The sequence below is a fragment of the Vigna radiata genome, chromosome 10 (genome assembly GCF_000741045.1).
Source record: "Vigna radiata var. radiata cultivar VC1973A chromosome 10, Vradiata_ver6, whole genome shotgun sequence".
Classification (NCBI taxonomy): domain Eukaryota; kingdom Viridiplantae; phylum Streptophyta; class Magnoliopsida; order Fabales; family Fabaceae; genus Vigna; species Vigna radiata.
In genome coordinates this window covers 20,263,653-20,278,609 of record NC_028360.1, presented here as the reverse complement: position 1 = coordinate 20,278,609, position 14,957 = coordinate 20,263,653, and the positions used below count along the sequence as shown (strand labels likewise).

At 27.6% G+C, this 14,957-nt stretch overlaps 2 protein-coding genes across 4 annotated transcripts; one reads left to right on the top strand and one right to left on the bottom strand.

The window, feature by feature from the left end:
• Positions 1 to 3,140: 3,140 nt before the first annotated feature.
• LOC106775275 (G-box-binding factor 4) lies at positions 3,141 to 5,173 on the top strand. Of its 2 annotated transcripts, XM_022787071.1 has the most exons (5): positions 3,141 to 3,479; positions 3,598 to 3,669; positions 3,790 to 3,819; positions 4,682 to 4,763; positions 4,919 to 5,173. In XM_022787071.1, exons 1-4 carry the CDS (start codon positions 3,183 to 3,185, stop codon positions 4,760 to 4,762), a joined length of 480 nt encoding a protein of 159 aa, XP_022642792.1. In that variant the 5' UTR covers positions 3,141 to 3,182; the 3' UTR covers position 4,763; positions 4,919 to 5,173. The 2 variants fall into 2 exon arrangements, with proteins under 2 accessions (XP_022642792.1, XP_014517866.1); XM_014662380.2 differs by having other exon boundaries at positions 3,143 to 3,479; positions 4,682 to 5,173.
• Positions 5,174 to 6,613: 1,440 nt separating this feature from the next.
• On the bottom strand, positions 6,614 to 8,622 carry LOC106774990 (bidirectional sugar transporter N3-like). Of its 2 annotated transcripts, XM_014662011.2 has the most exons (6): positions 8,414 to 8,618; positions 8,037 to 8,073; positions 7,742 to 7,955; positions 7,485 to 7,646; positions 7,282 to 7,401; positions 6,614 to 7,210 (listed from the first exon to the last, which is right to left on the bottom strand). In XM_014662011.2, the coding sequence occupies exons 1-6, from the start codon at positions 8,463 to 8,465 to the stop codon at positions 6,947 to 6,949; spliced, it is 849 nt and encodes a 282-aa protein (XP_014517497.1). In that variant the 5' UTR covers positions 8,466 to 8,618; the 3' UTR covers positions 6,614 to 6,946. The 2 variants fall into 2 exon arrangements, with proteins under 2 accessions (XP_014517497.1, XP_022642733.1); XM_022787012.1 differs by lacking the exon at positions 7,282 to 7,401 and having other exon boundaries at positions 8,414 to 8,622.
• Positions 8,623 to 14,957: the final 6,335 nt, after the last annotated feature.

The window sequence follows — 14,957 nt, the reverse complement described above, 5'->3', positions numbered from 1 at the left end:
CCACCCTTTTCTTTCTGGGCCTACCTTCATGGGCTTTTCAACACTCGGCCTTTTTTCACTTCAATTCCCTTTTTTAATATATATATATTTTAAATAAAAAATTAGAAAAGATAAAAATTACAAATGTACCAGTCCGTCCATTTTAGCAAATCAAAGATGGATTGAGCCAAACAAATGGAACCCTAATTCATTTAAACATTGTTTCGTAAATACTTGTTTAATGAGATTTTCTTAGTACAATCTAATTAAGAAGTTCATTTATACAAACAAATTCATATAAACATTTTAATTTTCTTGCTGTGATAATTAATGGTTTGCTACCTCGTAAGTGTAAGAAGGTAAGGGTGATTTGACACAAAATCATTTAATTTCTAAAAATAATAAATTAATTTTCCAATGGTGAGGTGAAGTATCGTCCTTCCTCCACATGTCAAGAAACTAACTTGGCTTTTATACGTTCCAGTTTTATTAGCTTAAACCAACTTGTTCTTTTTTAATTGCAAAATTTGTATAAATAATTTATTTTAACATTATAATTTACCAAAATATAAATTATTAACTTGGTTAATAAATTACTAATATTGTGAATCCATTTTCTGTATTTTCTTATAGTATCTCTATCAAGATAACCATTTTAACACCTATTTTCTTACAGTAATTAGTTAAGATTAACTCACCAAAACACAACACTTATTTTATTTTGTTTCATAAATAATTATTCAAAATTATTTTAGGAGTTTTAGGGTTCAATCATTTTCAATTTTTTGTTAGCTTTGTATTATAATGTTAAAATATTATTAAAAGTAAAATAGAAAAGTAATTTATGTAAAAGAAAAAATCCTTATATCTAAAGATGTTTAGTGAAATAATTAAAATCTTAATATTTCTTTCTTAAACAAGAACTATGATGTGGTAAAGTTTAATCATCTGACTATAGTTATTCAGCTTTTGGCAGTTACTGTTAATGAAAACGCGTTTAGATTTTCATGCACCTTTAATCCACTTTTCATCAATCATGTTTTTTTTCCCTTTTGTTGAATGTGACATGCTGCTACTAATTTATTCGCTGATATTAATTTACTGCATTCTTGTAAAAAATAATACTACAGTATTAATTGGTTTCTGCCGACTCTCTTTTCCACCAATCATTTATTTACTTTTTTTATAGGCAATAAATGAATATAATAAAAATATAGTACTAAGGTAATCGAACCTTTCACAAAGTATCCTGTTACACGTTTTATAACTACTAATATTACACGTAACGTACCTATAATAATATAATATAAAAAGAAAACCTTATTTAGAAAATACAAGAGAGTGATATTTAAAGTATGTAAATATTGTATATTATATTTCGCTTCTTTCAAGCAAAAGTGTCTTATAGTCGTTTCAAGATTTCTTTTACATCCATGCTTTATGTTATTACGAAAGATAATAATGTTTTCATAATATTTTAATATTATTTATGTATTATTTTATATTAGTTAATAATATTTTTAAGATTATTATTATTGATCGTTATTATTAATTATAAAATAATTTTAGATCAATTATACAATAACATTGGATGGTGTTAGAATATTGTTGATAAATTATCATTGTCTTATTATTAAAACTGTAAGGACATGTCTTTTATTTTTCTTCATTTGGAGACATGTATATATAAATACCCTGTTTCTACATAAATATCAACAATTCTCACTCGTGAATTTAATTAATTTTATATGATTTGACTTTGATCTAAATGAATTAAGATAAAAAAGTTTATAAAGTTAAAAAATTAATTATTAAAAATGTAATTTCTAAATTTATAAAAAATATTTATTTTGAATATTTATTCTTTTCAAAATTATTTAACTTTTAAATTTAAATAAATTCAATATATATTATATTTTCAATTTTTAAAATTATGTATCGAAAATATGATTACAATTAAAAAATTATTTTAAATAATTTTTAATGGAACCAGTATTTATACATTCTTAGGAGTAATAAAATTTCATGATTAAAACCAAATATAAATTAATTTTTGTTTTTCAAAAATTATATAAAATAATCATTATACTATTTTTTTATAGTTAGTCGTTTATCATAAAATCCTTAAATTATAATTTCTTTTAACATTTAATATTACATAAAAATATTTTAAGTAAAGAAAAAGAAAAAATATATTATGCAAAACTTAAAAACTGTTAGAAAAATATTGTAAAAACAAATAAAAAATAACTAATATATTAAAATTGAATTAATTTAAATTTTGAAGAATTAGTTCCACTTAACTATGTTCCCAGGAGACTTTATTAGGGAGTAAAACTTAAAAAAAAAAAAAAAAAAAAAAAAAAAAAAAAAAAAAAAAAAAAAAAAAAAAAAAAAAAAAAAAAAAAAACTCCTATTATACGAGCCAAACAGATATAATTTAGTTTTAAAAGAAGTAAGAATCAATCTATAAACCATATGCTCAAATAATAGTTTTACGCACTTCTTCTATAAAAGGTATAAAAATATTAAAAAATGTCATCTATACATTACAAAAACATATTTAAAACGACGTTAAATACTGTACAGAACAATCATACCCAAAAAAAATAAATGAATGTTTGAACATGAATGAGACACGAATTATGATTTATATACTTTTTAAAATGTCCTAATATTTGATTTCATCAATGAATAACCTAATTCCACACGAATCTTTTGTGGTGTCCATGATCAGAACTGATTTCTTAACACAAGCTTCATTATTCTACCAATCGTACCAAATCTACCAAACATTGTCTTTCGACTAATAACACTTCCACCAACCACTCCATTTTTTCTCCATTCACCAAACTATACTTCCAATATTAAATATCCATTATTATCATCATAAACATAAATAAATAAATTGCCTTTTTTTTTTCTTTAGTCATATATGCCTTAGGAATTACAAAATATATTAAATATTATAGAGGTTAATGTATTTTGAAATGTTGCGGAGGCAAAAATGGAAATTAGAGAGTAATATTAATGGTTAGTTTGTGACAGAATTTATTAATAGTTTTTGTTACAGAAGAATAAGGTTTAGCGTGTGATGTGTTGGGGGAAGTGAAGAGAGTTTGGTGATTATTTATTTATTTATTTATTCCCTATTCTCTATTCTCTATAATAACTATCACCAAACACAGAAATCAGAAGAGGACATGGCATCGTCCAAGGTGGTGGTCGCGACGAATCCCGATGTGGCGCCGCAGAGTTCGATTTCGAGCCAGGTATGGGACGAGGTGGTCGGGGGCGCTGAGTCTCAGGACATGGCAATCAGCCTCCATGATTTGTTGTTGACCTCCGTTGCCAGAAACGACGTCGTTCCGCCCTCTCACGGGGGAAGGGGAAAGAGAAAGGCTGTGGAGGAAGCCGTCGTGGATAGGGCTACTCTTCAGAAACAGAGAAGGATGATAAAAAACAGAGAATCTGCCGCTAGGTCCAGGGAACGCAAGCAGGTAGTTTTTTTTTTTTAATTCTATTCCCTTTTCTCTTTTTTCTTTTCAATTTTTTTTTTATTTGAAACTTGTTCGGCGAGTGACAGTTTGTGATGATGATGATGTTTGTTGTTTCCAGGCTTATACAGTTGAGTTAGAGTCTTTGGTTACAATTCTCGAGGAAGAGAATGCTCGATTGTTAAAGGAAGAGGTTTGTTTCCTCACACCTCATCTTCTTCTTTTTTATTAATTTATTATTATCAGCTGTGAAAATCTGGTTTTTCTTGGTTGATTCGTGAGTTTATGAAATCTTGGGTGTTGTTATGTGCAGGCTGAAAGGAGAAGGCAGAGGTTCAATCAGGTATGCACAGTATCCACTCCCCTTCTGCTTCAACCTGGGTGATGTTAACTGTATTGGCGTAATTCTTGAATGCCTCAAGAACACAAGTCAACTTTCTTTTATTTGCTTTTATAACTATGAATTGAATGCTGAATTCGAACAACTACAGTTCATGGGGTGAGTCAGCCTAGCAATTGTAATAATGTTCACTGAGAAGTCAATTAATGTTCACGTTTTAACTGCCTTTCAATAGGTTAGGTTTGATCAGCTGCAGCATACAATTGCTGTAGCAATGTGAAGGGTACAATCCACCTATCCATATAATTGCAGTGGTTAGATTAGGGTAGGTTTAATCTCAATTTCTGCTTTCTTTTGGGATCGGTTGCCTTCTTACTGATATTTCAAGTCACCCGGGTGAACTACCACTTCTTTTTTGGTTCATTCTCTCAGATCATATAGTCTTGTGACCACTAAATTGTCTTGCCTACCATTCTTGATGGATTATTCAATCTCACTGGCACAGCACTTTTGATATACTCTTGAATTACAGTCACATGTGCCATGTGTTAGTTGTCCACTAATCCTTGGAAAGCTATTCTTGGAACTCTTAGACCTGCTACATACAGTGCATCACTTCAATCCCTAGATTTACATCTCTTGGTTGAATATAAATCGGGGATCAGGAGTAATATTTTTGTTTCTAGAGTTTAGAGAGTGAAGTGAACTCCCTCTTTTCTTACAATTGTACTAAGAATGGCTTCGAGAAGTAATGGTTGGGCAATAAACCCACTAGGATTTAACTTTTATAAGGATATAATTACCTTTTAAGTGGTTGCTGCTTGTCTGTTAATGTGATCCGTCTCCTTTTACTCTTTGTGTGCAGCTCATGGAGTGCCTTATTCCAGTTGAGGAGAAGAGTAAACCAAGACGAATGCTTCGGCGAGTGAATTCAGCCCAGTGGTGATGTAATATGCTGCTAGTCCTGACGGACTAGTTTTGAAGTCCTAGTGTAGATACCAAACAAATGATGCATGATAGTGTTAAAGGGTAAATATGAAACAGAGAGGAAAGATTTGAAAGGTTAATTTATACACACATAGCTTTGCTGATTATTTTGCAGGATCATTCCAAGTTACATTGCTACATAGAGAAAATGGCTGCAGCCAAGTAATATTTGACTAATTTGATTGAAGCTGAAGCTGAAGCCAAGTAATGTTTTAATATATTTGGGAGATGGTAATTGAAATTAGAATGTATGAGTAATGTTAGATCCTCTGGTTTTTCATGTTTTAGGGAGGAAACACTGATAAACATGGACTATGTATTGTAAGTTTCATATATAATTTTTACTGCAAAATGCCTATCTATTCTGCTATTTATTTCTTCAAAATGTAAATATCATACTTTCCAAATCGTAAACAATGGCTGAAATTGGTTTATATTTAAATATATGAAACATTTCTTACTTTTTTTTTTGTGTTTATATTTGAGTTAAGAGAAAATAATATGTTCTTATTGATAAGTTACCTAACCAATATTTCAAAACTTAATGTGTTTTAAATTAAAAATGTAATAAAAATATCAGTAAATTACATTAACAAATGAATAATTTTAATGACAAAAAATATGTTTAGTGATCAACTTTTTAATTAGAGATCAATTTATAGATCAATTTTTTTGATAGTCAAAACCTTAATAATTAATGTTAATAACTAATTTAGAGACCAATTTATAATAGAAATTATTGTACTTACAAATTTGAAAGTCAATTATAATTTTTTTAAAACTATTTTAGTTATTAATAATTTTTAGTTTATAAATTGAAACCTAAATTGGTCATTATAGTGATTAATTATTTTTTGTTCTTAAAATAATTATTATTCAAAGATTTTTAAGTTTCAATGTAATAGAAAAAAGTTGAGCTCTCAATTAAAAATATCTAGATTTATGAAAAACTGCAAACATATATGAAACTTTGAGAATAAATGTAGTGAAAAATAAAAATGATATGAATTTTGTAACTATTAATTTAAAGAAATTGTCTAACAAAAATAATATTAATTGAATTAAATAATACATGTATAATGATGAATTGTGTTCCTTAATTAATATCACGAATTAAGTAAATGAAATTGGTAATTTAGTGAAATTTAAACGGACCATTGTCCAATACAGGCCCATTTGTGTATATAGTTTTAAGTTGATTAAAATATAAAGCTGAATAATTTAAAAAACATGATATATATATATATATATAACCCCATAGCCATTCATCCCTCGGACATTTTTTCCTGTATCCTACAGAAAGCTAAGTCGTACACTTTTTCTACTCTGAAAATTATTTTTCAAAATCTAAAAGATTATACTCCTAAATTTATGGAACTTGGGTGTTTTTGTCCTATCGAAACTCATATTGGACAAGTGTTTTTGGGCTTCAATTTTCATCAGATTCAGCCTTTAGGCTCAAAAGATTCAGCATACAATAATAATAATAATAATAAACATAATAAAATACTCAGAAGTTCATAACGACGTGCCAATGATTGTATAATTAAGAGATATAAAGATTGTTTTAGTTTTTGTTTTCAGAAAGAGATTGTAGCGTTATTTTGTTGTTTTAACGTTTATGATCATAAACGTGTGACAAAGTGTAAACCTCGTATTTGATACTAACAGTCATCAACTGATACAATAAGCTAACAAAAAGGAAGAAAAAGCAACACCTTTCACTTTTTTATGCACAAACATCCTTTTGGGTTTTAACAGCCACCACAAATACACCACAAAATCTTTCCTTTATTTTCTTTTTGCGCCATCCTTTAATTTTGCATATAAACCCATCTCGAGGCTCATTTGTTTTGAAGTTGGATTTTCGTCAATGATTTTGAAGCTTAACTAAGAAAAGTCATCTCAAAAAGCTGCGTGGATCATATTAACTAATGATTTTCTTTCTTAATTTCGTGATGTTTGTAATAACATCTTTGATTGCTGCTGTTAGTTGTCCTTTAACCCGTAAAAGCAATGGAAGCATCGAGAAAAAGGAAGTAAAAATGAGTTAATCAGTAAAGCTGAAGCATATCTTGATTGATATTAAGGTTATAAAGATGATGATAGAATGATTCAGAGAATAATAGGTTCTTTATACGTATCACAGAGGGCAATCGTTGGCTTCCACGGTTTTCCCTTGTGCATCGTCCTCTCCACCTTTATTATTATTATTATTATTTTCCAGTGATAGTTCATCTTTCACTGCTGTTGAGAACACTTCTGGAGACCCCAATGGATTGACGACCACCACAAAGGTTGTCACTGCACCGTCTGTCGTTACGTTCTCCTTCGCACCACGATTCCTGTAAATGGCATGTAGCAACATCTGAAGCAGTCCCAGTGCTAGACCCCCCACATTTGGCAGCTGCAGTATTGTAATCAAATTAATATCTGATTAAGTTGTTACTAATTTTATGTAATGGTATAGGCACTTACGGCAACGCACATGTCCTTGTTAAAGAAACCATAAGCAAGCCACATTATGGCATTCAGTAAGAGGGAAAATGACAAACAGAAGGGCATAAATTGTACACTCTTCGTTCTTATAACTTGTAACTGCACGCCAATAATTAGTTAGAGTATTACAAATTCACTGCCGTGTAACTTCATCTCTTGCTTCAATACAAAATTTTGCTTACCACTACACTAAGAGGTGCTGCAAATACAATCACTGAAACCACGTCACAAATCCATCCGAGGACTTTCACTTGATAGGACTCATCGATGGCGAAACGCGTCACCAAAACGATCAAGGCCAAGGACCCAAAGTTCATTGCACCAAGTAGCTTAATGGTTAATTTCTGTGATTAAAGAATGGCGTAGCTGTGATGGGTAATCAATAAGCTAGAATTTATGGAAAAAGTTTTACTTATTTTGGGTTGATGTACATATATACCTTGGCATGCTTATCCGCATACTTTATGAAGATGACAATGTAGATGATCTCTATCACACATCCAAAGGAGTTTATCGAGACAAGCAAAAAGGCATGTCTGATGTTGAATGATGCATAGTACAACCAAAGTGAAGAGCTGAATAATGCCACCAAGTAAGGTAGACATTGGAAACTTTGGGTGGATTTCTTTTTGTAGATTTTCCAAAATGTTCGCCTGAGAATTCAGGTAAGGGAAAATCAAATTAATATATTTAAACAGAATCAGGAAATTTGATAGAGATAATCGTGTACTTACGCCGGAGCCAGGTATACCATACAGGAAATGATGTTTCCTGAACAATTCAAAAGGAGAATGTGTACGTGTTAGTTTGTCTTTATCAGAGTACATAGATGATTCTAAACATTGTGGAATATGGTATTCTCAACAACTATATGTGGGAATGAATTTGTGATCAACCAATAACTCAACTATATATCATTTTAGCAGCAAATTAAAATGGTAAGAACAGAAGAACTGTAAGTGCATGAGAAGGCAGAGAAGATTGGAAAAGGAAGAACATGCAGACGAACAAACATTTACTTAAAGAACATATTGCAAGAAAAGAAGAAAGACGTTAAGCAAGTGATGATGAAAGATAGAGATGATGAAGAGATTATGGTGTGTGTGGTTACCAAATATGCCAAAAGTGGCTGCGAGAGGATTATGACTACCCAAGATGGCCATGATATGATTGGAGGTGTTGTGAGGGTTTATCCCAAAGCAACCCTCTTCTCAATCTGGTGCAGGTTTGGTAATGAGGATGTGTTGTTGCAACTCCAGTTATTTATAAACAAGTGAAAAAATAAGAAAAAAAAAAGGCGTGGAAATTGGTATTATTGGTGAGGGGAATGAGTGTCATTCAGGGTTCGTGAGGGATTAATCTCTTTTAGTAGGTAGCGTACCCAAAAACCATTTTGCCTTGGTGGCAGTTGATTTCTCTACGTGAGAAATTTGACATCTGTATAAATTTTGCAAAGGCCGTGAATAACATGGTGACACCTGCCATGCAAAGGAGAGCATCTTTGTTTCACAGTGCATGCATTCAAACCATACCAAAGCAAATTAGCATGAGATTGTGACACTTTCTTTGGTCTTGTGTTGGTGTGTTTTGTCTGATAGTGTGAGGTATCTGTTAATGTATGAAAATTAAAGGTTTTCTTGTGTGAGAGGCATCCCATTTCTTCTGCTTATGCAAAAGGTACAAAATAAGATACCCCATCAACATATTTGTTATTATTTGTTCAATCAACTCACTCTCCCCGTCAGTTCATCGTTACTCCCATCGATTATAAACATACTAACAATGCTTTGTTCCAAGTTATTCGGTGGGCAATTGTGGGATGAAACATCCTTCATGCATGTTGTCGATCGTTTGATTCACACTATAGGTGATTTTCTGTGATACATAATATCATTAGTGTTTGCCTTACAATATTTTACCTTCAAGGGTCTAATCAACTAACAAACTCACTAATCTCTCTTTCTTATCTTATAGCCTTAAAACTCAACAAATATTTAAGAATATTCCCTTTATTCATTATGAAAATCATGGAATTTCTGGTTTCATAGACATAGGAGATAGGATATAGGTTTAATCGTGTAAACTTCAATTAAATATTGCTAATTTTGTCGTCAGAAAAATTATTTTAGTAATAATTAATAAACAAATAAACATTACCTATAAATTCCTATGATTTTTTTCATATAAAATTGGTCCATGTCTTGATTAAACTTTGAAAATTTACACTGATTTTATTTTAGTAATTTTTTTTAGAGTTGATATCGGTAAGATGAAATTTATTCATTCTAACAAATGGTAAAGATTATCTCCAACTACTACACTACACATTTTTTACAATACTCCATTTTTACATTAATTTTAAAGTTATATGAATTGTTTCGGTTATTAGATGTCAACTATTTATTATATTAGCTGTGTGTCTTGAAGATTTAAATGTTTAACTTTAACTTCGTTCATCACATATCATATATATGTTTATTATGTTAATCAAGATATTTCGATGTTAAAATTAATAAAAATTTGATTATTAAAACAATTAATATATATTAAATATAATTACAAAATTTTTATTTGAAATCTGTATTTATAATTTTTAGAATAAACTTTAGACTAACAAGAATTTAATTATGATCCAATTACAAATAATTACACTTTGTTTTAAACTAATCGATAGTAGTCGTAATTTTTTAGTGTTTGGACTGATCGATCCATCAATAATAATTGACTATTTTGATTATGTATTCATAACTAACAATACAATATATATAAATAATATGATTTATTTGGACTTTCACATTCGAATAAAATTTATGTATGTGATATGAAAAGAAAATATAATTTTTTGTGCTTTGTTATTTGAGAAACACACCCCGTTAATCTTGTAACCCTAATTTAATACATATCAACCGTGTACATTATGAAAAAAATAATAACGCAATCTTGATAAATGCTACATTGGTGTTATTTTGATTTTTAGGACATCAATGCAAGGTATCCATAAAGATAGGGTATGCATTAAAGATAGGTGCTGCCGATTTTGGTTAATAACACGAATATTATGCATTGAAGACACGCAATTACTACCATTCATATTCACATCTTAAAGAGTTACTCATACACTTTTATTTTATATATAACATAATTTTATAGTACAACAATCATCAGAAAAACAACTGTAGTTTTAATTATCTAAAATATATTAAATTAGTTGTTATTCTCACTTCGAACCATGTTTTTTTTCAATTTGTCTTAAAACTATTTATCCATTATTAAAAAATAACATATCTATTGAAAAAGAAAGATTATTTCAGTAAAACAAACAGTTTTAATATAAAAGAATATTAAATCTCAGTGACAGTAGATAAAAGGAATAAGTTTTTAGCCGTAAGCATATTAAATTTCAATTTTTATTCTTTATAGCATAACACTACCTATCGGTCATGTGAAATCATTATATTTTACCGTTTTTAAGAATAGGAACACCAACTTTAAATCTTACTCAAATATTACACGCCACAATGATTAATTTAATATCGTGATATTGCAATTATAATACACAAAGTCAACATGTATAAATATAACATTACATTATTTGAAAATTGCAATTATATTCATTCAATAAATAATATTGCGTTACATTTTCATCATATTTGTTTTTTTTTTCTTTTACAACCTCTCTCGCAAGGTTATGTAATTATTTTTTGTATTATATAAATAAGATGACTGATTTATTTTTTTAATTTAATTTAACCGTACACGCATGTTATACATCGTTGGAGGGAAAAATGAGTAAAAAGGTGAGAATGAGATTGAAAGACGATGACAAAACTTATTAATGAATTTGTTTTTGAGGGAGATTGTTACTATAATTACCGATTCCACGATAATGGCAAACGCAATTAAAAAGTTGGAATTATTTGAATTTAGAAGACTTATATTTATTCAAAAGGAGGTTTTGTGTAGGTTGAGTGTGTTTTTCTCCCTCTCTCTTCTATATCCTCTTATTCATATACAAGACAAAATTCTATCAGATTCTTCCCCATTTTTGGTTTGACAAACTTTTTGGTCTAACTTTTATTTTAAGATCAACCTCATATCTTACGTTCAATTTTTATTTCACTTTGACATTTATATATTTTGTATAAGAATTTCACAACAATTAAACACAAATTCCATTGATTGTACGTATAAATCGAAATGAAATTTCGTCTCTAATCCTGTTTCGCATGCATTTCTATATCGTATCTGGGAATTTCAAATCTAAAAGAAACTTATATCTTCTTTCTCTCTATTTAATAATTTTAATCAGATAAATTAATAGTAACAGTATTTTGTGATTATTAATTATTTTTTTATAAATATATGTTTGGACAGTGTACTGTATATAGTTAATAGTTAAACACCTCTCAATTCTATTAATTATAGTCTTTGATTGAGTTACTCAAGACATATACATGATATTGTTTACCAAGTACTTAGTATTGGATAGTCCGTAATGAATAAGACTGGATCTTTTATGAATAGACCACTTAGCCGAACACTAAATATTGAGTCTTGAGTATTATTTTTCCTACACCAAAGACTGCACCTTAATAACAACGTTGGTCATTAAGTTAATATATCATCTGTCAAGAATATCATTGCATTAGATAAGTAAAAAAACAAGTTAAGTATCTCACGAGTAAGTTGGTTAGTGGATCTCTAGATAAATAGGTCCATAATTGTGACTCATTCAAATGAAATTTACGGTTAACAAGATATGACTATAAATATTTTTTTAATCGTTGTTTAATTTTTTTTTTCATTAATTTAAATTTCACTTGAATTTCTAGCCAAGTATTAATTTGAATACCGAGAAAACTTCTAATACACCTCATCATTTAGAAGGAGACTTGGAAGACGAATACCAAATAATGATAATAAAGAGTTTATAGAAATAGAAAATGACTTTAATAACATTTGGTTTCACAAAAACAAATACTATATAAAAAAAAAGTTATAGACCTCAAATAAAAAATATACTTTCTAGATATTTAATAGCATGGTGATGAGTTGTTATTATATTAGTAAATGGAATGAATTGAAAAGAGATACTTAAATTTAAATGAGGCGTAATTTTTATTTTAATTGAAGATGTATTTAGAATATGTGTTAGATATGTGAGTTAGTTATAGTGTGTTTTAGTTGTAGATTGAAGACAATTTTAGGAGTGGTGCGTAAGGTAAAGTTTTATGAATTTGGGCTTGAAAATAAAAAAAAAGATTTAGCATGTATTTGATGGGTGTTAATAGAATAATTCATGATCTCAGTCTTCTACATTCTTTCATCTCCTATTATTCTTTCCTTAAAGTCTAAACAAATCAATAAGTTTTTTGAATGATTTTTATTTCTTATCCATTTCTATTTTTTGAATATTTTGAAGTGCAAAAGGAAACTTGAGTAAGAGAAGCTATAGTATTTGTTAATTATAATTTTGTTTGAAACTTTTTAACTAGTAGGATGTAGAGTTGTTATGGTATTCATATAATGCAGGTAATTCGATTTTGAGTCTTTGAATTTAATTGTGTTGGTGAAGTATAGATCTCTTACTAAATTATATAAAAGGAAAGGATATAATTGTTATTTTAAACTTTGAAATGATAAATAAAACAAAAAACAAAAAAAAATTATTTAAAAAAAAGGGGAGAACAGTAATTTTATAAATGCTAATAACTATTTTTATTTGAACAATGATATCTGTTGCATTTAATAATTGTTCTCTCCTTTAAATTCAAGGTTTTGATACATGTATTAATAAATGCGTGAGTATTAATTAAGAATAATTCAGAAAAGCATTTAATACATCATTACATTTTTTAAAAAGCCAATTACTGGAAACAATTTTCTTTTCTCTGAAACAGTTATAGAAAGTGAAACTAATAGAATTGTTCAATTTAGCAATTAAAACATAGTTATATTAAATACATGACTTTTCATTACCACTTGTAATATCAAACAATGATTATTTTATTTACTATCATTTTTTACTTCTATAAATGATAAATAGTATGATTCCTAAAAATATTAATGTTTCTTATTTAAGGATACAAAATCACTAAAAAACTATTTATTATTGTTTCATTTCAGTTTTTTATATAAAAATAAAATGGTTAACTTTAATTAAACTATATAATATTTGTAATTCTACATTTTTTTAAAATTAATATTTATTAATTGAATTTATATTACATGTGGGCTTTTCGATGTGAATGAATTCCTTCACAGTATTATTACCATCACACCCTTATTTATTATTATTTTTATTAGAACATACATGAAATTAAAAGTTTGATTTTTTTTTTTAACATTCATCACATAGACATCAATAAAAAGAAAGAACAATCACTTTAAGAAACATATAAATAACTTTAAATTGAAAAAAAAATATTTATAATGAAGGTATCTACGTGAAACAAAATATACACGAGATTGTCATATTTTGACTTGTAAACCCTTGTGACAAAATGATTTTTATATTTTTAAATGAACTCTTACTTTCAATTTGGTGTACAAAATTTTCATAGAAAAATGTTTGTCTATCTCTTTTAATATATCATTGTCTAAAATTAATATCTATCACTCGTACATATATCTCTACCTTTCACTAATATGAAAAAAAATAAAAGGATCATATATATATATATATATATATATATATATATATATATATATATATATATATATATATATATATATATATATATATAACTTGAAAATATTGATATTTTTCTAATTTTTTAAACAAAATAATGTATTATAGATAATATTAGAGAAAAATATCCAACACACACATTGTGCTAGTTGTTTCTTTCCAACTTTCAAGAAAAAGCGAATAAAAAATAACAACGCAAATATTAATCATGATAAAATATATACCATTTATAAAAATACATGTCGTCATGATCCTATAGTTATTTTTCTAGGTATGTTTTTTTATAGACATACAAAATGTCCTCTTTATTAATTTATTTATTATTGATAAGAAAAAAAAGAAACCACTTAAAAATATTGATATTTTTCTATTCTTTTAACATGTTTTAAACAAAATAAAAGTATAGATAATATTAGAAAAACAAGTTAAAATTTCTATTTTTTTAAGAAGATACTTTTTATTTTTATTGTTTAACATTGATTTTAGATTAATCAAATTAAAATAAGGAAAGTAACCCACGTCATATTTTTATGTGTAAATTATATTTAACAATCTCTTATATGACAAAAATGATTTTTGCATTTTTAAATGAACTCTTACTTTCAATTTAGTATACAAAACTTTCATAGTAAAATATTTGTCTATCTCTTTCAATATATCATTATCTAAAATTAATGAACACACATACATATATATACCTACTTTTTACCTTTCATTAATATTAATAAATAAATAAAATGATCATATATAAAATCAAAGACTATTATTTTTTATTTGTTAATTATTTCTTTCCTATGACTTTATATCAAATAAAAAAACATGTGCATGAAACTCACTTTTGACCAAGATACCAACAAAAATAACGTGAATAATAATAATGTGAAAAAAAATAAAAAATAGTAAGACGTCCATATTATAATGAAAAAAAAAACTCTTACAAATACGTAACACTTTTGAAATGAAA

What these genes read in the sequence shown, in the direction of transcription:
- LOC106775275 (XM_022787071.1), top strand. Translation starts at nt 3,183, where the DNA reads ATGGCATCGTCCAAGGTGGTGGTCGCGACGAATCCCGATGTGGCGCCG. An exon ending in GGTCCAGGGAACGCAAGCAG is followed by an intron (nt 3,480 to 3,597) that starts GTAGTTTTTTTT and finishes TGTTGTTTCCAG; the next exon opens with GCTTATACAGTTGAGTTAGA. An exon ending in CTCGATTGTTAAAGGAAGAG is followed by an intron (nt 3,670 to 3,789) that starts GTTTGTTTCCTC and finishes TGTTATGTGCAG; the next exon opens with GCTGAAAGGAGAAGGCAGAG.
- LOC106774990 (XM_014662011.2), bottom strand. Translation starts at nt 8,465, where the DNA reads ATGGCCATCTTGGGTAGTCATAATCCTCTCGCAGCCACTTTTGGCATA. An exon ending in AGCCACTTTTGGCATATTTG is followed by an intron (nt 8,074 to 8,413) that starts GTAACCACACAC and finishes TGAATTGTTCAG; the next exon opens with GAAACATCATTTCCTGTATG. An exon ending in CAGCACCTCTTAGTGTAGTG is followed by an intron (nt 7,402 to 7,484) that starts GTAAGCAAAATT and finishes ATTGGCGTGCAG; the next exon opens with TTACAAGTTATAAGAACGAA.